Consider the following 25,176-nt stretch of genomic DNA (forward strand, 5'->3'; position numbering starts at 1 on the left):
TGAAGACAAGTGAGTCAAGCTTGCATCGGCTGATCACATCTACCTATAAGAATACGACACCTATCACGGCATTCCTATATAAGCTCTATTCAGTATTATTCAGCAGCTTTTTTGCTTGCTCAGGAGCAAATTACCCTCCTCCATCCCCAACTCCTCCTTTTGCCACAGTCAGGACTTGGCTTTCTGATATTCCTTGTTGAATCAGACTCCTTTTATCTTGAATAATGTGTTACACTTAAATATCATTAAAGGGATAGTTCACCCAAAAATGAAAATTTGATGTTTATCTGCTTACCCCCAGGGCATCCAAGATGTAGGTGACTTTGTTTCTTCAGTAGAACACAAACAAAGATTTTTAACTCAAACCGTTGCAGTCTGTCAGTCATATAATGGAGGTGAATGGGAATCACGGCTTTGAGAGTCAAAAAAATATACACAAACAAAACCAAATTAAACCCTGCGGCTCGTGACGATACATTGATGTGTAAAGACACGAAATGATCGATGCAAGAACTGAACAGTATTTATATTGTTTTTTACCTCTGATTTACTGCAATGTCCGAACTGTCCTGAGCGCGTTCGCGTCTTGTTCTTCAGCCGGCCATCTTCTTCTTCTTGCTTTACGGCGGATCGCAGACTTATAAGTGCATTACCACCACCTATCTCTCAAATGGACCATTGACATGATGTGTCAAATGATTCCCATTTACCTCCATTATATGACTGACAGACTGCAACGGTTTGAGTTCTTCTCAATCTTCGTTTGGGTTCTACTGAAGAAACAAAGTCACCTACATCTTGGATGCCCTGGGGGTAAGCAGATAAACATAACAATTTTCATTTTTGGGTGAACTATCCCTTTAATGATATTTAAGTGTAACACATTATTCAAGATAAAAGGAGTCTGATTCAACAAGGAATATCAGAAAGCCAAGTCCTGACTGTGGCAAAAGGAGGAGTTGGGGATGGAGGAGGGTAATTTGCTCCTGAGCAAGCAAAAAAGCTGCTGAATAATACTGAATAGAGCTTATATAGGAATGCCGTGATAGGTGTCGTATTCTTATAGGTAGATGTGATCAGCCGATGCAAGTTTGACTCACGTGACCTCACGTGATCAAAATCGAGAGTAAAAATTTTTGTTACAAAAAAATAATATTTCAAATGAATACTGTTCTTTCGAATTTCCTGTTGATAAAGAATCCTGGGGGAAAAAGTTTAAAATATTGGGCAGCACAACAATATTGGTAATAATAAGACATTTTTCTTGAGCACCAAATCAGTATATTAAAATAATTTCTGTGGGATCATGTGACACTGAAGACTGGAGAAATGACTGCTGAGAATTCAGCTTTTCCAGCACAGGAATAACTTACATTTTATAATATATTAAAATAAAAACAGTTGTTTTAAATTGTAAAATATTTCACAACATGACTATTTTTACTGTATTTTTTATCAAATAAATGCAGCCTTGGTGAGTTAAAGACTTCTTTCAGCAGCAGTTTACCAAACCTTTTTGAATGATATAGATTCCAAATATATATATATATATACAGTATATATAACTATGTAATTTTTGTTTATAGAACTATAATATATCAATATCAAAATATCTGGTTTTGCGCATCCTCAGTATGTACCAAGTCAACATTTAAATTTTTTTTTACATTTAATTATTTCTATTTTACTTTACTTTAGCTTTATTTCAATTACCAAAGTATTAGTTTAAGTTAACAATAACAACACTGATATACATTTCCTGAATTATTTTAATTCTGATTGGATTTGACAGAATTTCAGGTTATTTATATATATTCCAAATTCATGACATTTTAAAATGTACACTCTTGTACTTCCTGAGTATGTGTCATGCCCCTCATGCCTGATGGCGAATGGCTTGAATGCCTTCCTATAGTGTGGTCTTCCCACGTCTCATTTGGGAAAACCTTACGTCAAAATTTCCACGTAGGCTATGTTAAATCATTTACATGATTAAGAGTTTTTCATTAAAACAGATAATGTCATTAATGATAAACTCACAAACAAGTGTTGATTTCTTTGTTGCAGAGTGTAGTTTGTGACAGCGTCTTGAGGGCAATCGCCTCTCCTTGTCAGTCTGTTGCAGCACATGTGTGGCTGTTCTCTCGCATGTTTCTGTGGGTGTAGATGCCGCAGATGACAGAAACTGTCAGTGCTATTGTGGCTCAGAGACAAAAGACATGCCAAATAATGGAACTCAATGATATGTCACTCACTGAGGCGGAACTAAGCCTAAAACACCAACCAGATGGCAGGTCAATTTCTGCCTGCACTTTGGCTAAATGGCAATATTACAGAGGAGTTCAGAAAGAGACTTTCTACTTCTCCACTTGCTCCACTCTCTGCTCCACTTAAGGCACATGATCAAACAGTAGCATGTGCTGACAGCCTTAGAAATCCCATAGTGCAACTGATCTTTTGGATGGGGAAGCCTACAGGGAATTTTGGATCAGAAGGGTGCAGGCACTTGATCATGTTTGATTACGCTCTTCTTGATATAACATCTGTGACAGTTGATCAGTTGTAAAATAAAGTTGTTGTGGAACAGCAAACTTAGATGTTGTTGCCAGCAGCTGCTCATAAACATAACAATTTTCATTTTTGGGTGAACTATCCCTTTAATGATATTTAAGTGTAACACATTATTCAAGATAAAAGGAGTCTGATTCAACAAGGAATATCAGAAAGCCAAGTCCTGACTGTGGCAAAAGGAGGAGTTGGGGATGGAGGAGGGTAATTTGCTCCTGAGCAAGCAAAAAAGCTGCTGAATAATACTGAATAGAGCTTATATAGGAATGCCGTGATAGGTGTCGTATTCTTATAGGTAGATGTGATCAGCCGATGCAAGTTTGACTCACGTGACCTCACGTGATCAAAATCGAGAGTAAAAATTTTTGTTACAAAAAAATAATATTTCAAATGAATACTGTTCTTTCGAATTTCCTGTTGATAAAGAATCCTGGGGGAAAAAGTTTAAAATATTGGGCAGCACAACAATATTGGTAATAATAAGACATTTTTCTTGAGCACCAAATCAGTATATTAAAATAATTTCTGTGGGATCATGTGACACTGAAGACTGGAGAAATGACTGCTGAGAATTCAGCTTTTCCAGCACAGGAATAACTTACATTTTATAATATATTAAAATAAAAACAGTTGTTTTAAATTGTAAAATATTTCACAACATGACTATTTTTACTGTATTTTTTATCAAATAAATGCAGCCTTGGTGAGTTAAAGACTTCTTTCAGCAGCAGTTTACCAAACCTTTTTGAATGATATAGATTCCAAATATATATATATATATACAGTATATATAACTATGTAATTTTTGTTTATAGAACTATAATATATCAATATCAAAATATCTGGTTTTGCGCATCCTCAGTATGTACCAAGTCAACATTTAAATTTTTTTTTACATTTAATTATTTCTATTTTACTTTACTTTAGCTTTATTTCAATTACCAAAGTATTAGTTTAAGTTAACAATAACAACACTGATATACATTTCCTGAATTATTTTAATTCTGATTGGATTTGACAGAATTTCAGGTTATTTATATATATTCCAAATTCATGACATTTTAAAATGTACACTCTTGTACTTCCTGAGTATGTGTCATGCCCCTCATGCCTGATGGCGAATGGCTTGAATGCCTTCCTATAGTGTGGTCTTCCCACGTCTCATTTGGGAAAACCTTACGTCAAAATTTCCACGTAGGCTATGTTAAATCATTTACATGATTAAGAGTTTTTCATTAAAACAGATAATGTCATTAATGATAAACTCACAAACAAGTGTTGATTTCTTTGTTGCAGAGTGTAGTTTGTGACAGCGTCTTGAGGGCAATCGCCTCTCCTTGTCAGTCTGTTGCAGCACATGTGTGGCTGTTCTCTCGCATGTTTCTGTGGGTGTAGATGCCGCAGATGACAGAAACTGTCAGTGCTATTGTGGCTCAGAGACAAAAGACATGCCAAATAATGGAACTCAATGATATGTCACTCACTGAGGCGGAACTAAGCCTAAAACACCAACCAGATGGCAGGTCAATTTCTGCCTGCACTTTGGCTAAATGGCAATATTACAGAGGAGTTCAGAAAGAGACTTTCTACTTCTCCACTTGCTCCACTCTCTGCTCCACTTAAGGCACATGATCAAACAGTAGCATGTGCTGACAGCCTTAGAAATCCCATAGTGCAACTGATCTTTTGGATGGGGAAGCCTACAGGGAATTTTGGATCAGAAGGGTGCAGGCACTTGATCATGTTTGATTACGCTCTTCTTGATATAACATCTGTGACAGTTGATCAGTTGTAAAATAAAGTTGTTGTGGAACAGCAAACTTAGATGTTGTTGCCAGCAGCTGCTCATATTGATTCTGTGATTGCCATTTGCATTGCTGTTTTAGGTAGATACTGGAGCTGATAAGCGGAACCAATGCGATGATCCAACACGGAAGTACTGTGAAAAAACAAGGCTTGTGTATTCTTATAGGTAGATGTGATCAGCCGATGCAAGCTTGACTCACGTGACCTCACGTGATCAAAATCGAGAGTAAAAATTTTAGTTACAAAAAAATAATATTTCAAATGAATACTGTTCTTTCAAATTTCCTGTTGATAAAGAATCCTGGGGGAAAAAGTTTAAAATATTGGGCAGCACAACAATATTGGTAATAATAAGAAATTTTTCTTGAGCACCAAATCAGTATATTAAAATAATTTCTGTGGGATCATGTGACACTGAAGACTGGAGAAATGACTGCTGAGAATTCAGCTTTTCCAGCACAGGAATAACTTACATTTTATAATATATTAAAATAAAAACAGTTGTTTTAAATTGTAAAATATTTCACAACATGACTATTTTTACTGTATTTTTTATCAAATAAATGCAGCCTTGGTGAGTTAAAGACTTCTTTCAGCAGCAGTTTACCAAACCTTTTTGAATGATATAGATTCCAAATATATATATATATATACAGTATATATAACTATGTAATTTTTGTTTATAGTACTATAATATATCAATATCAAAATATCTGGTTTTGCGCATCCTCAGTATGTACCAAGTCAACATTTAAATTTTTTTTTTCATTTAATTATTTCTATTTTACTTTACTTTAGCTTTATTTCAATTACCAAAGTATTAGTTTAAGTTAACAATAACAACACTGATATACATTTCCTGAATTATTTTAATTCTGATTGGATTTGACAGAATTTCAGGTTATTTATATATATATTCCAAATTCATGACATTTTAAAATGTACACTCTTGTACTTCCTGAGTATGTGTCATGCCCCTCATGCCTGATGGCGAATGGCTTGAATGCCTTCCTATAGTGTGGTCTTCCCACGTCTCATTTGGGAAAACCTTACGTCAAAATTTCCACGTAGGCAATGTTAAATCATTTACATGATTAAGAGTTTTTCATTAAAACAGATAATGTCATTAATGATAAACTCACAAACAAGTGTTGATTTCTTTGTTGCAGAGTGTAGTTTGTGACAGCGTCTTGAGGGCAATCGCCTCTCCTTGTCAGTCTGTTGCAGCACATGTGTGGCTGTTCTCTCGCATGTTTAACTATAATATATCAATATCAAAATATCTGGTTTTGCGCATCCTCAGTATGTACCAAGTCAACATTTAAATTTTTTTTTCATTTAATTATTTCTATTTTACTTTACTTTAGCTTTATTTCAATTACCAAAGTATTAGTTTAAGTTAACAATAACAACACTGATATACATTTCCTGAATTATTTTAATTCTGATTGGATTTGACAGAATTTCAGGTTATTTATATATATTCCAAATTCATGACATTTTAAAATGTACACTCTTGTACTTCCTGAGTATGTGTCATGCCCCTCATGCCTGATGGCGAATGGCTTGAATGCCTTCCTATAGTGTGGTCTTCCCACGTCTCATTTGGGAAAACCTTACGTCAAAATTTCCACGTAGGCTATGTTAAATCATTTACATGATTAAGAGTTTTTCATTAAAACAGATAATGTCATTAATGATAAACTCACAAACAAGTGTTGATTTCTTTGTTGCAGAGTGTAGTTTGTGACAGCGTCTTGAGGGCAATCGCCTCTCCTTGTCAGTCTGTTGCAGCACATGTGTGGCTGTTCTCTCGCATGTTTCTGTGGGTGTAGATGCCGCAGATGACAGAAACTGTCAGTGCTATTGTGGCTCAGAGACAAAAGACATGCCAAATAATGGAACTCAATGATATGTCACTCACTGAGGCGGAACTAAGCCTAAAACACCAACCAGATGGCAGGTCAATTTCTGCCTGCACTTTGGCTAAATGGCAATATTACAGAGGAGTTCAGAAAGAGACTTTCTACTTCTCCACTTGCTCCACTCTCTGCTCCACTTAAGGCACATGATCAAACAGTAGCATGTGCTGACAGCCTTAGAAATCCCATAGTGCAACTGATCTTTTGGATGGGGAAGCCTACAGGGAATTTTGGATCAGAAGGGTGCAGGCACTTGATCATGTTTGATTACGCTCTTCTTGATATAACATCTGTGACAGTTGATCAGTTGTAAAATAAAGTTGTTGTGGAACAGCAAACTTAGATGTTGTTGCCAGCAGCTGCTCATATTGATTCTGTGATTGCCATTTGCATTGCTGTTTTAGGTAGATACTGGAGCTGATAAGCGGAACCAATGCGATGATCCAACACGGAAGTACTGTGAAAAAACAAGGCTTGTGTTTTCCATCCAATTGAATTCAGTAAATATTACTCAATCATGATGCTATGCCTGACTTAATATCTGATAAGGTGTCCAATCGTGTCCTTTGCATCTGCATAATGTCTTTAATCTTGACACGCTCATCATAAGAGTTTGTTCGTTTGTACTCAGCTCTCAAGGAAAACATGCAAATAGTGCAAGCATACCATTTTTCTCCACCTCCACACATGGCAGAGCTAGCTGTCTGATTCTGTTCTATACCCCAGTGACAACTATTTTGTTGGGTAAACAACATTACTAAACCTTGCAATGTGGTAGGAACACAGAAGAAAGTAGAAACTGCTGAGTTGAACTCCAGTGTAATTTTAGTATTACTTACATACTATTATAGTATTTATGTAGTTTTCATTTTAATGTTAGTTTACATTTTAGTAATTTTGTTATGTGCTTCTTACATTTTTGTAATTTTTGTTCTTTTTGTTAATCTTCGTTAATTGCCAAGGCAATGTTTATAATCTTTGTTTAGGTTTTTTTTCCATCTAATACTTTTTTATTTTATATTAGCTATATTTAAATGAACAAAAATGATTTTTAATAGTTTTTGTTTTAGATAACAACTGTGATACATATTACCTGATTAATTTTCATTCCTATTGGATTTGATTAAATTTCAGTTTATTAGTGTACATTGTATATTGTGCACTGTAAAAAAATTATCAACATTTAACGGTAAATGAATGGAAAAAAATGCTACAGTAAAACCTTAAATGGTTAATGAAAAGTTACTTCAGCTTGTGGAAAAGCTATACATGAATCATCATGTGACTTTTCTGTCTAACTTTCACCTGTGTTTTTTGGTGGTTGTCAGTATATTAAAATATTATTATAGGTTCAAAGTAGATTCAATAGGTTAGGAAAGGAAAAAGGAAGGAAAGGACGTGATGTGTAACATTAGTGTGTAACATTACACTAGTTAAGTATTTTAATGTGAATTTAAGTTCAATCCATAAAACCTAAAATGTTGCAACATATTTTTTTTTCTGATGAGTTTCTGGCAACTACTGCTGCAGTGAGTGTATATTTTGCAAAGTCAATTTTGCTTACATGGGATTCTCTCTAAATTGTACTAGGAATCTAGCATATATGTGTTATATACACTGTGAATATATTATATACATACCACACACACACACACACACACATATATATATATATATATATATATATATATACATATATACACTTCCAGCCAACTGGTTGTTTTATATAAATATTATTGAATATATTTTTGAATATAATTTATTCCTGTGATGTCAAAGCCGGATTTTCAGCAGCCATTACTCCGGTCTTCAGTGTATTATTATTATTATTATTATTATTATTATCATTATCATTATCATCATCATCATCATCATCAATGTTGAACAGTTTGTTTAAAAAAAAAATCTATATTTTTACTCAGCCCTATTGCCCCGTATACCAAAATGATCTTGTTCCCATACAGGGCTAAACTTTACAGAGTTCGGGACAAATGTTTAATGGGTGGATCATCTCTCCCCTGGGTACAATTAGTAGGCTGTACCTAACTGGGCCCCTTAACGCTAGCCCTGTTCCCATCGTGGGTCTACCAATAATTTCTTGGTCAACAATATCACCAATTCTTCATATATTGCGGTTGAAGCTCAGAGGCTTTCTTATTTCAAGAGCACATCTTGCATCCACTTTAGCCGTTTTAATTACTTGCTAGTGTTGTGTAGGGAAAGTCTTGCTTTCCCTTTCAGTCCCTCCATCTCTTGCCCCCCTCTTGGTCTTTTTCCTTCTCACATAAATCCACCCATATGGAACATGCCAATGATGGCTGTGGTTTATTCTTTGGCCCTCTCACCTTGTTTGTGCATTTCCCCCTCTTTGGAAGCTCTTAGACGATAACTCTCGAGTGTTGTTGCTTAACTAGGGTGTTCTTTTCTTTTCCGCCAAACATGGAGTTCATTAGACTCAAATGAGTGACAGGCTTTCTCAACTGCTCACTGCTTCCTACCTTTGATCCTCTACGAGCCCCTCTTGTACAGTTCAGAGCAGCAACAGGGTTCACACGGATTCAGGCTTCCTCCACATTTACCTCAACAGGGACCGGGATTTTGCCAAGTAGCCCAATAATTTCTTGGTCAACAATATCACCAATTCTTCATATATTGCGGTTGAAGCTCAGAGGCTTTCTTATTTCAAGAGCACATCTTGCATCCACGTAAGCCGTTTTAATTACTTGCTAGTGTTGTGTAGGGAAAGTCTTGCTTTCCCTTTCAGTCCCTCCATCTCTTGCCCCCCTCTTGGTCTTTTTCCTTCTCACATAAATCCACCCATATGGAACATGCCAACGATGGCTGTGGTTTATTCTTTGGCCCTCTCACCTTGTTTGTGCATTTCCCCCTCTTTGGAAGCTCTTAGACGATAACTCTCGAGTGTTGTTGCTTAACTAGGGTGTTCTTTTCTTTTCCGCCAAACATGGAGTTCATTAGACTCAAATGAGTGACAGGCTTTCTCAACTGCTCACTGCTTCCTACCTTTGATCCTCTACGAGCCCCTCTTGTACAGTTCAGAGCAGCAACAGGGTTCACACGGATTCAGGCTTCCTCCACATTTACCTCAACAGGGACCGGGATTTTGCCAAGTAGCATGTGTTTTGGGATCAAAAACTTTTTGTCGGTCCTCAAACAACTTTCCTGTCAACACAAACATAGGGTGTTGGTGAATATGGTCAGTTCAATACAAGTGAAGCTCAATCGAAAGCACTTTTGGCATAATGTTGATTGCCACAAAAAATTATTTTGACTGGTCCCTCGATATCATTTAAAATAAACGGTGACGTACTTATAATGAATGTAGACTATTTTTGAAGAATTTAAAAGCAGAAATGTGGTGCTTATTTTATATGTGCCTACATAAAATTTTATTTCAATGTTCTCATTTTTAGTCATTTTATGGTTTAAGGCATTACAAAAGTAGAAGTAAAGAAGCAAAGGTTTCAACAACAGAAAATATGTTGCTTTTTTATTTATTTATTAGTGTATATTAACATTGGCCACAGATTGGCCACATTCACTGTAAGATTTTATTTTATTTTATTTTATTTAACCTGGGATATTTGAAAAATGGCTTCCTATTTATTTCATTAGTTGGAAATTGTATTGAATTGACAACACCCACTGGACATTAAATTGAAATGCAGGAAGTGGGAGAAATTCAGCAACTAATGGCATTCTGCGAAATGACATTTTCATCATTTATGCTATTTATGTATGCTTCATATATATTTATATCTAAATTTATAGGTTGCATTTCAAACAGATCATCTGTTTGTCTGTAAGGCCTTAAACCTAAAAGTTCTCTTCTTTTTAAATTTCAAACATAGTTTTGTAAAGAATTCAAAGTTTGTCTATACAGACCTTCCTATTTTAGTTAAGAAATGTGACTTATTGCATTTATACAGTATGAATTTATTTACATTTCAGTTGATTTGAAATGCAATTTTGCATCCTGTTTCCTACCTCAAATTAATTTCAAATTCATAAAGTGAATAACAAAAAATGTTGTTATTAATTCAGTTCTGAACAATAAACTGCCCCTAAAATCTGAGGTAATTAATAGGTTGATAAGAATGTTGTTCCAGGAGCATGTCCTACTTGATAAAATTAATTCACTGCAATGAAAATGTTTATCAAATGGTATGACATCTTAAAAAGACATAACCCTTAATATGACTTTACGGCTCCACCTCAGCATCAAGTATGGATGGGTCTATTCCTCCAGCTGTCTCGCTGCTGAGATGACTCTCCCAGGCCTCCTTCTCTTTTATTTCCTCAGGATGATAGAGTACTGAAATGGAAAACATGTGTCTCCTGAGTGCGTAACATTATTTTCCCATGTGATGCCCTGGCAGCCGTGATTAATTAATGATAAACGTTACAGCGTTTTATCACTTTGGGCGACGATAATTTGCCTGCTTTCTCCTCATTTTGGTCTCACTGATGCATCTTCCACAAGCTCATGTCAGCTTTGAAATGAATCACACCACCTCGGACTGTCCCACTGCTGGGATTTGTTTATGAATATGCCACATCCTCTGTTCAAAAGACGCACGGTACATGCAAAACGACAGACACTGTATCATCTTTGTGCGTATCTATTGTGAAGTCGATTGCAATTCCTCTTTGGAATTTCTCTTGATTATTACTTTCCTGGAAAATCCCCAAGGAGGCAATGTCTTGTTTATGGACAATACATTAATGGAAGAAATTAGAAAAGGAGCATATTTCTCAGCAGCTGTGTACACATAGAGGAATCTGTGAAGGAAGCCATTAAAGTAAACGCCTGAACGGAGCTGAGAATTGCGATGCAGATGCATAATCACACCTCTGCGATCTCATTGCAATGCATTGCACCCATCGAACACCCCCTCAATCTGTTTGTTTACAGCTACCTTGAAAAAAAAAAGTGTTCTATGAACTGTTTAGTGCAAAACAGAGCTGTTAACTACTTACATAATTTGTAGCTCAACGCATATACGGTTTCATCTGTTTTACACCATCTCCATTAAATGCAACCCGATCTGTGTGGTAACAACATCTGAAGTATTCACCGTGTTTTGCAGTGTGAAATCACCATTATTCAGCATGTTAAACAGCCCTCGCCTCTTCGGTCATGGCTGGAGTGTATATGAACTGCAATCCTGGCATTAGGAAGGCCATTACGGCAGCCTCTCTGTGGGCCAGTCCAGATAAAATAGGATTCGAAAATACTTTGGGATTTTATGTCCATCAGCACATTGGAACCGAATGAAATGGATGATGGTAATGACTTGCAGGCCAGGCGAGCGCAACGTCCCACATCTCTGCATGGAGGCCATTTTGTTGCCAGATCCCTTCCCGCACGCTTGTCAGTTGCAGTGGAGTGGCAAGGAGGCAAAAACAAGATCAGAGTGACGAAGGTGGCTGCTGGCCAAGCAGCTCCTGTCGGATGTGAGTTCAGGGGACTGTTACTTAGGGATTTTTGAGGGGAAAACCCTCCGTCAACTGAATGTAGACACACACAAACCACACACATGGCGAATGGAATCACGCACAACACATCTGTGATCTGTGTTTATTTGTATTTACAAATATGTGGATCGTAGTGTATAATACATCACCATTTTAACACGGTGAAATATTTGTGGATTAGGTCGAACGTTTCAGTCTCGCGAGACTTTACAAGTGTTTGTATGAAATGATGCTGTGTTTGCGATGACTGTGCAGTTAAAAAAAAATGTCACTGTATAATGCAAAAAAGGCTTTTGAATGAAATTGGATTATACTAAAATAGTACTTAAAAAGCTCTGTGAAATATAGCAAGAGTGAGTGGAAGAGACGGAAAGAAAGCTTGGCATTTGGTAATGACAGATTAATGGCCTGTGAGCGAATAATAACATGTTCGGTTGTGCTCGTGTCCCGTTGATTTATGTCGGTTTTAACAGGGCAGATACATAATTACTTATGATTTTTGTCCTCTATAGGTCTTGTGGAGATTTGCTTGATGCACCCATTGGATGTTGTGAAGACCAGGTAAAATATCATTCCTTTCTGTTCTTAATTCAGGGCTAGGCATTTTCTTCTTCTTGTGGCAGTTGTGGAATATTTCTGTGGAAAATGAAATGCATCATTTACTAATTTTCCTTCAATGTTTAAGTAATACTTTTTAATGTTCTCAAATTGCTCACATACTTGCCTCATTATTTCACTTAATTATATCCCTTGTTTAATGCCTGTGCTTATGTGAATTGTGAGCCAAGGCTGCATTAACAAAACGGCACCCAATTGTTTTTTTGTTTTTCCATTAACTGCTCTTGCATGTGTGTTCCTGAAATATTGACACTTCCTTAACCCTAGAGAGCCTACTGTGTCATATTTAATATAGCACTCTGAATTATCAACATGATAAAAAAAAACTAAAAAAAAACTAAACCTGTTTTACACAATCTACTACATGCCTTTGCTCTCTGATTAATAGTTCATACATTTTTAGTAAGTAAGAGGCCTTTTGTTATAATTCTTAAAAGTGTATTTTTGCTCTGAAAACTAAGTCTTTTTATAAAGTAAATGTAAGGATAACTTTTTGATTTTTTTCAAGATATTTACTGGACTGATGAAACTTAGGTTTACTTTATTATCCATGCGCCTTTTTTGAGAACTAAAACATGAAAAAAGATGAAAAATCTTGTTGAAATTTAATTAGCAAGAATGATACAACAGGAACATTTATTTATTATTTAATACAAAACAAAAAGCACATGCAAACTTTTACGTTTGTATGTTTACTTTGTCTAAAATTTCAATAAACTGTTCCATTTAAAAGCTATCCTCTTCTAAATTTATATAGTGTGACCAGTGTAGTCTGATTCCCAAACAAATGTGTTTGTTTTGTTTTTCGTTTAGAGTCAACTAACAGTTAAACTTAAATTAGTTACTCACTAGTTGTTAAAAAAGCACATCATGCATTTCATCAGGAGAATTTTATGTAAATAAATGTTTTGTATATTTAATAGTGTTGTTTAGTTTTTAGTTACAGTCAGTCATGAGACAGTATTTATGATGCCTAAAATTAATAATAATAATAATAATAATAATAATAATAATTAACCATCTATAAAAAGTCATTTAAAAATGACCCTATTCCAATTTTTTTTTTTACATTTATATAAATTATAGCTCATTATGTGGCCATTGAATTGCTTTTTCCTCCAAATAAATATTATTTCTTTTGTATAAGAATCATTGATGAAAATGGAATAATTACCAGAGCCTAGAATCGTTAAATTATTTACAGTTCTCATTAGTAATACCCATCAATTCTGAATCTTTTGGGCATGAAGGAAAGAAGGAATGTTGAAAAGAGGGAAAGAGAAAATTAATCAGGGCCCTCAGTATGGCGTAAACAGGTTGTGGGCCGGTACTAAACCTTTACGGCTTCTGGGTGCCCTGTCAAGACCTCTGGCTCTGTGACTAACACCCCTTACACATACGCTATGATGTTTCACATTTTCCGCCACCGTTTTCTGGTAAATAAACTTTGAGATGATAATTAGATATTTGTACTTTGGAGAGGACATGTGGTAGTCAAGGTGGCTTGTTTGTGTTTCTTTGTGTCTATTTGCATGATTTTGTTTGCGGCAGTATGTCTGTGTGTATACTTGTATGCAGCGACATTTGATACTCTAGAGTCCTGTAGAGTGATTTAAGATCTGGTGCTGCTGGTTGAGGGTTTATTACAGGTAAGGCCACAGTTAGGCGGCTCTCTCCTCACACAGGGTCAGGGTTAAGAGTGCACTTTCTATTTTCTTTGTAATGCTCTTCCTTAAGAATGGATAAAAGCCCTGTGTAAAGAGCGGCAGTTTTATTTATTTGTTTTCTGTGGGTTTCTCTGTTATTGTGAGTGCATCCAGTCTACTGCGTAACGCATGTGAGTGTGGCTCGCATATGTGCCCTGATTATTCATAGACTCAGATTGAGAGGATCAGTCTTTCTGTTTATTGTTCTGTCTGTCTGTCTGTCGTTCTGTCGCTCTATTGTTCTCTCGTTCTAATGTTCTGTCCATCATTCTATCTATTGTTGTATCATTCTATCTATTGTTCTATCATTCTATCTATCATTTTACTGCTCCATCTCTCATTCTATTGTTCTGCCAATCATTCTATCTATCATTCTAACTATCATTCTGTCTATTGTTCTATCTATCTATTTATCTATCTATCTATCTATCTATCTATCTATCTATCATTCTGTTGTTCATTCTATCATTCGTTCTATCGTTCATTTTATCGTTCTATCATTCCATCTATTGTTCAAAGTTTTATCATTCTATTGTTCTTGTTCCATCTATTGTTCTACTGTTCTGTCTGTCTGTCTGTCTGTCTATCTATCTATCATTTGTTCATTTGTTCGTTTGTTCTATCATTCATTATATCTGTTGTTCTAATGTTCTATCATTCTATTGTTCTGTCGTTCTGTCTATCATTGTACTGTTCTGTCATTCTGTTGTTCTGTCTATCCTTCTATCTAATGTTTTATCTATCATTCCATTGCTCTATGTCTCTGTCTTTCTGTTTATTGTTCTATCTATCTATCTATCTATCTAGCTATCTATCTATTGTTTGTTGATTCATTCTATCATTCATTCTATTGTTTTAATGTTCTATCATTTTATTGTTCTATCGTTCTATTGTTATGTCTATCATTCTAGCCATTATTCTCTGTATGTCTGTCTGTCTATCTATCTATCTATCTAGCTATCTATCTATCTAGCTAGCTATTGTTCTATCATTCTATCATTCTATCAATTGTTCTATCTATCGTTTTACTGTTCTGTCATTCAGTTGTTCTGTCTATGCTGACTATCTTTCTATCTCTCGTTCTGTGTATCATTCTGTCTGTCGATTCATCTGCCTGGCAGATAAAATAAAAACTTCAGTGCTTAAATGGTTTTTAAACTTTTAAACAAGGCTTTGTAGTGGTGATGAGTTTGCAACAGATGACAGCTACTCAAATATCTGAAGAAAATGTAAAAATCTTGTTGCTATATTACTTGTGAACCGCTTTCTTTCTCTCTCTTGGGTTTTCAGTCACACTAAAGCAGGCTAATTGGCAGAATGAAGGGTTAGTAGAGCTGAAATATATTAGCATAGATCTCAGAGAGCTGCTGAAGCACAAATGCCCAGCACACCTCCTCTCCGACGCTAGCTGCAGGAGTGGCTCCTATTAGTGACTGGCTGCCGCTTTAATGTCTGCTGCTCCAAATTAGATGCCAACTAGAGAGAACAATTTCTTCACCCCCTCGCTTTCTTCAACGAGCCGCCTTAGTGGAATCAAAGGCTTTTTACTGAGGGGAACCTGACAAAATGTATACTTGGGAATACATATTTACCCTGTGCAAATGAGGGTGCTGGAGCCATGTAGAGGCGGAGACAGGAATTAGACGACTGAGGGGGCCGTCGATCTCAGACACACGCACAAACTCGCAAACAAACATCTGGAAGCAGATTAGGAGAACATTAAGAGGATATATTTCAAGGCCATGATTGTTTGTAAGGTTAAATCAATGTTTACTTTAAAGTCTTACTACCATTCTTCATACTTGTTTATATTCAGGATCAATCACTTCCAGCTGAACGTAAAATTACGGGTCTCTCCTCCTCTGACCGTCATAAGTCACCGCCATATATTCAGATCAGAGCAGTCCTTCACAAATAAACGTCTCTTAGAAGAGGACAGGTCTATGTGCCACTTATATTCATTTGCTTTCAACGGTGCTCATTTCTGGGTTGGAATGTTGCCTTTTTTCAAAGGGGACTTGCTAGGGTGAGAGTAGGGGGTTTCGGGGGTTAGTTAGACTTCTAAGGAGACAGTGAGACTGGAGTTACAGCTTTTCATTAACCTGGAAACCACCTAGTTACATGGTTCATGGGCTGGTCTCAGCTCACTTGGAGGTAACAAAGGGTGTCAGGCGGCACTTTCGGCGGGGGGCGGCTGCTCAGGGCACCCCATCTGACTCTGATCATCATGCCGGCCGCCCTGCCGCACTCATTAGAGACCAGGAATGAACTCGCATTGCTCTTGTTGAAGGGCTCCAGTTACGTCGCCTCACCCCACCCCAAACACGCCCTAAGCCCCTCCTACAGTCTCCGTAGTTTTTTTTAAATGGGGAGGAAGGTATAGAAAAATAAAATTATAATTCATGTTTGTTTTATTGATTTATAACTGTATATTCTGCTGAACTGGTTTGTTTGTCACCCGCATAGTAATATAAATGGCTCTATTGAAAAAAAGTTTATAATATATGCATAATACATTTCATTTATATTACATTTCATTTATATTAGTTGTTCATGCAAATAATTTGAATAGAGCCATTTGAATTATTAATTAATTGACCCTAATGAGTATATTATTTACCAGTGCATACATAAATCGGTAATCAAGCAAAAATGTATTACATTTTATCATTTTATTTATCTATGAAAGACTTTTCAAACTTTTCATATTTTATTTTCCATACAATGGTAACATTTTGAATTAAATATATTAAAAAGTTTTATAATATAATATAATATAATATATAGTGCTGGGCAACGATTAATCGCAATTAATCGAATCCAGAATAAAAGTTTTTGTTTATATAATATATGTGTGTGTACTGTATATATTTATTATGTATATATAAAAACATACCATTATGTATGTACATGTATATATTTATATTCATATAATTTATATTATATATCAGGGCCCACTCTGCTGGGCCCACTTGAGGCCCACTTGAGGCCCACTCAGGGCCCACTTGATATATATATATATATCAAGACTGCTCAACAGCTTTTTTCCCCCAGGCTGTGAGAGCCCTCAATTCCAATCACCTCACCCCCCTCTGAAACCTCATCAACAACCCTACCTCCTGAAACCAGGATCCTCTCTCCCCCCATCCCACCACACCACATGCACCACATGAAAACTGATTAAAAATCTCAAGAACACTGCAATTCTGAGTGTGCTACACACAGGTGAGTGGGTTGGACAAACCACCTGTAGAAAAACACACTCTTTCCTCTCTATACGCACCAGACACTTTCTTATAAACACTCCATGTTTCAAGGAAAACATTGTGCAATTCTGAGTGTGCTACACACAGGTGAGTGGGCTGAACAAACCACTTGTATGAAAACACACTCTTTTCTCTCTATATGCACCAGACACTTTCTTATAAACACTCCATGTTACAAGGACTTAATAAAATATCACAAATGTTTACTTGTGAATGCACCACAAATCATACTGCACTACTTGCTTCTTAACCTTAAATACCTCTTTTGCACAATATCATGCACAGTTATTATGTAAAGTACTTGTATAGTCTGTCTTAGGTTATGTATATGTATTGTCAACTATTTATAGTATATGTATAGTTAGATTACCGCTTCAGATAGTTAGCTATGTAGGTCAAAAAATAGTTCTTACGTCTAGTGTTGTATGTTTATATTTATGTTTATTTATGTAGCACCGTGGTCCTGCGAGACACGACATTTCGTTCCACTGTATGTCCACACATGTAGCGGAATGACAATAAAGCTAAACTTGAACTTGATATATAAATATATTTAATATATAAACATAGCATATTTTTTCTTATATATACATGAATGTTTGTGTATTTATATATACCTAATAAGTATACACAGCACACACACACATATTATGCACACAAAAGCGTTTATTTTGGATGTGATTAATTGCGATTAATCGTTGCCCAGCACTACTAATATATAATATTAAATAATACACACTTTCATACATTATATAAAAACATAAAGAGATTTTGAGGGGAGGACACCTTTTGAAACATTTTAAGCATTTCAAACATTTTAAAATAAAGTTTATTTTATTATTTATTGATAAATATTAACATTCATAAATTAATTATTAAATTTGGGGGGTGGGGGTTTTATATCTGTATGTGTGTATATACTGGTAAATAGATTCCAGTTTAAATAGTTATAATATATAAAGAATATCCTGTTAATGTTACATTGCAATTCAAATATAACAATTGTAATACTACATATAAATCAAACTTATATCTCCATGAAATAAAGCACCAGCACTGATCCTGTCATTGCATCTATCCATGCGATCTACCATATCTCTTATTTGCCATCAATCTACACGCTTATCTATGTTCCTCCACCACTAATGATTAAAACAACCTGGAGATACCTCCTCATGAGAGTCGCTGTGATGACACAGCCTTCATCAGATCCCAGCACGCTTGAAAGTGAGCTTCAGTGGGGAGGGATAGTATTGTTTGACGAGGGCAGTGACAGATGACGTCCTGTCCCCAGGAACAGTGACGCTGAGAGAGGAGCCCACAATCTTCTACCCCCGACTGGTGGCTGAACCTTGGTGCACTCTTGATGGAATCCCTCAACCAGCCCTTAAACAGCAGGGCTCAAAGCTCAGAGGACTAAGAGCCAATCCGGCCCAGTAAAGCAGCACGTCGCTGAGCTGTGCTCCAGTGATCTCTTAATCCTTCCCTGCCCTGGCTGATGGCTCTGACGGTGTAAACTGCACACAGGTATCCGACTGTGGCTATCTGTGCTTAAGAAGCCGAGACTTCAATCACATCAGTGGTCGGACAGTATACTAACAATTCCAATGAAAGAAGTCAGCAGAACATTGGTTGTGGCATGTTTCATTATAAAGGGGAAAACTAAAGCCAGTCCAAAATAACTCAAGGCACTACTATTTGTGGTTTAGAAAGGGAATTAAAAAGCTTTTATATTAGTGGCTTACCACTGACATTTTTTGGCCAACGTCTTCACCAGTACACCATTGACTGCTAAGCTTAACACAGATCATGGAAAATCAGGTGTACGTAATAATAGTAGTAACAGTAATAATTAGTTTGAGGTAATTACTTAAGACTGAAATTATATCAAAAGTTCTGGCGTCATATAATACAAACCGCTAAAGTCCATTCCTTGACCGTGTTCTCAAGTTTACGGAGACTAAATTACATTAAATGTGTGTTTATGTAAAAAGAATGAAACTTGGCACCAAAACTACTCACACTGAGCATGAAACGAATTTTCATCAGAGAAAAGTTTACATACCTTTACGAATTTGCTTGCTGTTCATTTGTGGGCTTAAATATGTAAGGGGCGTTTTCACTTTCCTGGAATGGAACAATGGAAGAATAGGAGTGTGATAGTGTGACATGAATATTACTGTATGTTAGTAATATTGGTGTTCTACTGTTAGTAATAATAATAATTGTGAGAGTAGGCCTGTTGTTACACATCTGGTGCTTAGATATGTCTATATTAAACACATTTCCATTTTGTTAGCATATCACGTTTCAACCAAAGAAACAAACCTTTATGGCTTTCTTTCTCCTGTGGAACCCAAATTAAGATATTTTGAAAACTCTTTAAATGAAAGTGGCATTCAGTGTTGCTTTGGATCCCTTTGGCTTTGATTATATTGAAACATTCTTCAAAATATCTTATTTTGTGTTCTGCAGAAGAAAGAAATTGACATAGGTTTGAGACAACATGAGGGTGAGTAAATGATGACAGAACTTTCATTTTAGGGTGAGCTGTCCCTTTAAAGGAGGGACCAGATTCATATCGAGCCCAAAATATCATAGAATTTCTTTGCACAGATAAGCACCCCTCACATTTTCTTCAGAAAATGTTTGACTCTAGATTCTAGAAAAGAACAGCTAATGTGACCAGGTACCAGCAGTGTGACCTCCTGCTGATGTGACTGCCATCGCACATTATGACCTGGTATTAAACAGGTCTGCTTGAAGGAGTTGTCACAAACACCTAAATGCATTATGTTACAAACATACTAAATAAAGCAAAAAAGTGTGCTGAAATGACCCGTTTTAGAGAAGCAGTAAAGTGCCTGATGAAAACTAATTTGTCTCCTGTGTCTGTCAGACGCCTCACAGCATCTGTGACCCACTCCTTCAGAGTTTGGTTTTGCAGTGACCGTGTTCCTATACCAGGCAGGGGGTGAGAGGTGAAAATGTAGAGTTGTAATTCAGAGAGTCCGGTTTCTGTTGCTGAAGAAGCAGAGTGCAGTATTGATGACCACGCTCTGCACTGTCCTGACCGTCTGTGTAATAGCTGCCAGTCTCCTGCTGTCTAAGGAGTCTCCACCATTCTCAGCCAGCCATTACCTTACTTCAAAGCAGCCATAACTAAGCTGGACTGAGACGGATTATCCAGAGTCTCTGAATCAGATATCTCTAGTTCCGAAAAGTTTGTTTGGATGATCAGAAAGAGTAAACCAACATTTATTTATTTATTTATTGCCAACATTTTACAAAAGATTTATATGCATTAATATTAATTAATGTAACTTTGACCAAAAAAAAAAAAACACTTTCAGGCAATTTCAAGTTGTATGAATTAGTTAAAACATTAATTAACATTGAGTAGCTGTTTTCTACAGATGTAGCTTAAATTAAAAGGATAGTTTATTCGTAATTGAATTTTCTTTCATTATTTTATCATGTTATCTAAACCTGTATTACTTTTTCATCTTTGGAATACAAAAGAAAGCTTTAAGAAAAAAATCGGTAAAAAGGAAGATACTGGTCATTTTCTGCCATGATGTTTACTTCAACCTTAAAAACATTACACAGTTATTTTATATTAACACAGTATATTATGCAATTTATTTATTTATTTATCCATTGTATGGGAAAAGGGAAAAAAACAAGGAGACTTTAACAGGAAACTTGATTAATAAATGTTAGATAATAGTAATAATAATTTATAAAAAGTTTAATAAATGGTCATTTTTTATGCCAATATATTAACTAATATGAATGAATACACCCTCATTGTAAAGGGTTTAAAAAGTGTTCATATTTTAAGTTGTTGTGCTTTAATTAGAATACTTAGCTGTTGCATTAAATGCTGCTTTAAGTTTTAAATTTAACCACTTTAAATCACCGCCACTATAGCTGTTTTGTCTTTTTTCCACAGTAATTTCAGCATACTGTCACATGCGTTGCATTTTTAAGAGGTGTGTCAAGTTAGAAATAGTCCAGCTTTATAAACCCATTCTGCTCCATTCTGTTAAACTCATCTACCTGATTTAAGCCTGTGTTATACTTTCCGCGTGCACGAGTCCGCTATGGTATGCATGATGTAAAAATCGTCATCGGAAAGTGTGCGCAGAGGCTCTGCGCGGACATGTGCGTGACTCCCATTTTTTGTGTATGTAGTAGGCTACAAAAGCACCAACTGCGCATGCGCAGACTGTGTGAAGAAGCCCGTAGCTACTCGAACCCATACAATCCGTTGATAAAACAATATAAAGACACCCAGATGTGCAATAACTCTAGGTAATTGTTTGTTCACGTTTCTTTACTGTTCAAGCTTATCTACTGCGCATGTATGGAACACGTCCGCAGATTGGACCATCAGTGTATGCTTTCGGTAGTATAAATACAAGTAGTCCGCGTACACGCTGTCCGTGTACGCGTCCGAATTGCTCATGCGGAAAGTATAACACAGGCTTCAGAATGCAATAAAGGTAAGAAAGGTGTCCAATTGGGGTCAGTTGAACACGAAACCTGCATATTTATGTAAAGCTTCCATAAGACCATTAGGCCAAGTAGTGTGCAGATAACCCACTGATTAGTCATTTTTTATGCTTATAAGTGTTTGGAATGTTTTCACAAGAAGTCAGCCAGAGTTTGGAAACCTGAGGCACCAATCAGAAGGAGCCTTTTGTGGGATGTCAAACTGGTCATACTGAGGACGTCATTCCTTGTCCCACTCCCCCTCTTGGGCAGCTTCATTACCCAAGTCACAGTGGGTCAAGCTGGCCTGTGGTGCCACTGAAACCCAAGCTTTCCTAACCCAGACCGAGACCTAGAAGCATGCGGTGTCACAAGCGCCATGACTTTATCACTTCCCCTTTGCCCCATCTTCATCTTCTCTTCTGCTTTATCTCCATCCCTCCAAAGGCTCAGCTTTATAGGCCACCTCCAGCCACGGACCCAGCGGTATTAGCCTGAAAATCCAAAAGAACAGAGGAAAGCAGCTATGTATGTCTGCAGTGAATCAAGACAGTTTTAAGAGAGAAATTTCCCTGTGGTTTCCCAAAAGCATTGCATTTCATTGGTTTTACATTTATATTCACCCCGCTACTCAAGTATCAATGGTGTTTTGCTTGTGTTCAGTCCGATTAATGTAGTCGCACAGAATTAATTGATATTCATGAGTAGCGTGGTCACAGAGGGTTGATTGGTCCTCTTCCATATTGGAGCATTTAGGATAGAGAGGTTTAACCTCATGTACCATTGCAATGGACGTCTGCCATCTTTATGATCCTGCTCATTAAAATTAACTGTCTGGCTGTAAAAATAGATTTCCTTTTAATGCTGCCTTCTGGATTCTCTTACGCACCGCTGATTGAGTGTAAAAGAAACCTTGCTCACGTGCATGTTTTCGCTTTTTCTAATTTTACTTTCATTTCAGCTCTTGATGAACGTGTTGTTGGTTCAGAGGCAGCAAATGGAAAACATATTAACATGACTAAGAATTAAAGACTGAATAATTGAAATAAAAAAAATGTCATGACCAAAAACATTCGTGAATAATTCAGTTTATAAAGTGATCAGCCATAGTGATATTTGTTTTATTACCATTCTTACAGTTGAAAAAAACAGCTCATTGTTAGTGGACTGAGTGATTGAAGCCAATACATTGCCAAAAATGTACAATTAAATTTATAATAATTTTCCAGTACTTTTTTCCTTACTTATATCACACAATATTTGGTTATCATTGTACCAGACTGGAAACATAGATAACCAATATCAAATGCCAACCGTCTAAAGTCACACAGTTTCAGTTATAAAAAGGGAAAAGGAAGTCATACAAAAGTTATAAATTTGCAGGATGGTTTTTCGCTCATGGGACCTTGTTTATCATGGGGTTGATATTATAGTCATAAATGAAATAATGCAGTTCCCACTCCACGCTCCATTCTTTGGGGGAATACCCTTTATTTAACAAGGCAAATTTAAGAGACCTTTTTAAAAGTTTGGCCTGCCCCTTTAAAGGCAAACCCATCAAACTCGAGCCTTTTGATCAACCCAGTAACCTCCCGCCCTTCCCACAGGGCTTTTTTTAACACCATCATTATTAGGCCTCAACCCATCAAGCCCGTCTTCCAGCGGGGCACAGCCCCCCCTGTTGGACCCAGTGCTGGCCCATTGCATACAGGGTCTGAAAGGGGACGAGGCCCTAGCGCTCAGCCTGGACCTGAAACACTTCTCTTCTGTCTATAAAAATACAAAGAGGAGGTGTTCTCCTGCTTCTTATTCTCATTTTCTTTCCTGTCAGAGTGCTTAGAGTTCACCATTTTACAGGGAGTTTGGGGTCAGGTGGAGATGATAGGGTTGTTTACCCCTGGTGCTCATTTCACCCGTAGAAGCTCCACGTTGGCCTTACCTTCACCCTCACCTGGCTATCCAGGATGGCGCTCTGGTCCTATAAAAAGAGTACAGAAGGTCGACGGAGGATTTTGATGAACTCACAGATATCGTCACCTGTAAGTATATCTTTTTTTTCTGGGTTTACTTTGAGGGGGATTCTGAGAGCTGGATCTTTTAACAAAGCCTTTGGGCTTTTCGCAGTTCCTCTGTTTGTTGACTTTACAACCAGGAGCTTGGCTCCAAGGCCAACTGAATCAGCCCTCAACTCTTCTCAAGAGTAAATATCTGTCTCCAAATCTGTCTAAAGGTTTCACTCCTGATCTTCTGACAAGAGGACTCATGTAAAAACAAAAGGTTCACCTTATCCTAAGCTTCTTTTCTATTCTGAACTTCTTTCAGTAAGCAAGGGAAGCCTGGTGGCGCTTTTTGAAAGTCCTGAGGCATCTTCTGCTGCCAAATCTTCCCCATTATCTTCCACTTCCCGGGCTGTGACGTTTGGTCCAAGGCTTTTATGACAGGGTAGGCAAGGGGCATGAGGAAATGAAGTGACCCCAAGGTCAGCAGTGGAGTCAGACAGCTGAAAGTGGATTGTGGCCCTGCCACCTCTGGGGTACAGCGGATTGGGCCATCCCCGTGTACTACAGAAATGGAAACTCTGGCAATGGTGGGACTAGACCATCTTCGATCCTTGACCTTGCTCTCATGTGCCTTTAATTAGGATAGATTTAAAATTGTTTACTAGCTCCACTGGTCTTAAATCCATCCAATCCCCCATTCTTTTGCGTCCCCCCATCCCAACATCCCCCCTCACTTGACTGCCCGCTGTTTCAGAGTCCCTCTTTTCTTCTTTCTCTTTAATATGGTGTTGGACGTTCGTTTATGATGCTTTTTTAACTGGTTCTTAGGCACGAGTTACAAGCTATTTGGGAATCTACAAAATTGGATGCTGGGGACACCCTTCTAAAATGTTAATCTGTTGCCGATATGAAAGGTTGCTCACCTCGGTAAACCCTCTCATCCGATGGAACCAGGCCATTTTTACGGCCCCATCAGGCACCCGCCTGGATGACTTACTGCTGACCTCTTGACATGGCAGTCAAAGCCATATGAGGAGAATCTTTCTCATTCTGTGTCTTCCACCCTGAGTTCATCTATTCACGCTTGGAGGCCAAAGGTTGGTTTATTTATCGTCTCTGTGTGCCCAAAAAGATACCCAGCCTGAATTCCTGTAAATTGTCCTGGCATGTCGGCCTATAAAGAAATCATAGCATGTGATGTCAAAGTACCAAAGGTCTTACAGTTGCTTTGTCCATTTCTTCTCGCTAAAACAGCTATATAGCATGAACCCTTGGTGGGGGGGGGGGGGGGGTTTGA

At 37.1% G+C, this 25,176-nt stretch overlaps 1 protein-coding gene across 3 annotated transcripts in view; it reads left to right on the top strand.

Annotated features, from left to right (window-relative positions):
• LOC107594710 (mitochondrial 2-oxodicarboxylate carrier) overlaps positions 1-25,176 on the top strand; it is a 109,305-nt gene that overhangs the window by 55,706 nt on the left and 28,423 nt on the right. For all 3 annotated transcript variants that reach the window (XM_016284869.1, XM_016284866.1, XM_016284868.1), the window contains exon 3: positions 12,305-12,353. In XM_016284869.1, the coding sequence (XP_016140355.1) occupies positions 12,305-12,353 (49 nt within the window). The remainder of the gene's footprint in view (positions 1-12,304; positions 12,354-25,176) is intronic.

Source organism: Sinocyclocheilus grahami, unplaced genomic scaffold (genome assembly GCF_001515645.1).
Source record: "Sinocyclocheilus grahami isolate Dianchi unplaced genomic scaffold, SAMN03320097.WGS_v1.1 scaffold189.1, whole genome shotgun sequence".
Lineage (NCBI taxonomy): Eukaryota > Metazoa > Chordata > Actinopteri > Cypriniformes > Cyprinidae > Sinocyclocheilus > Sinocyclocheilus grahami.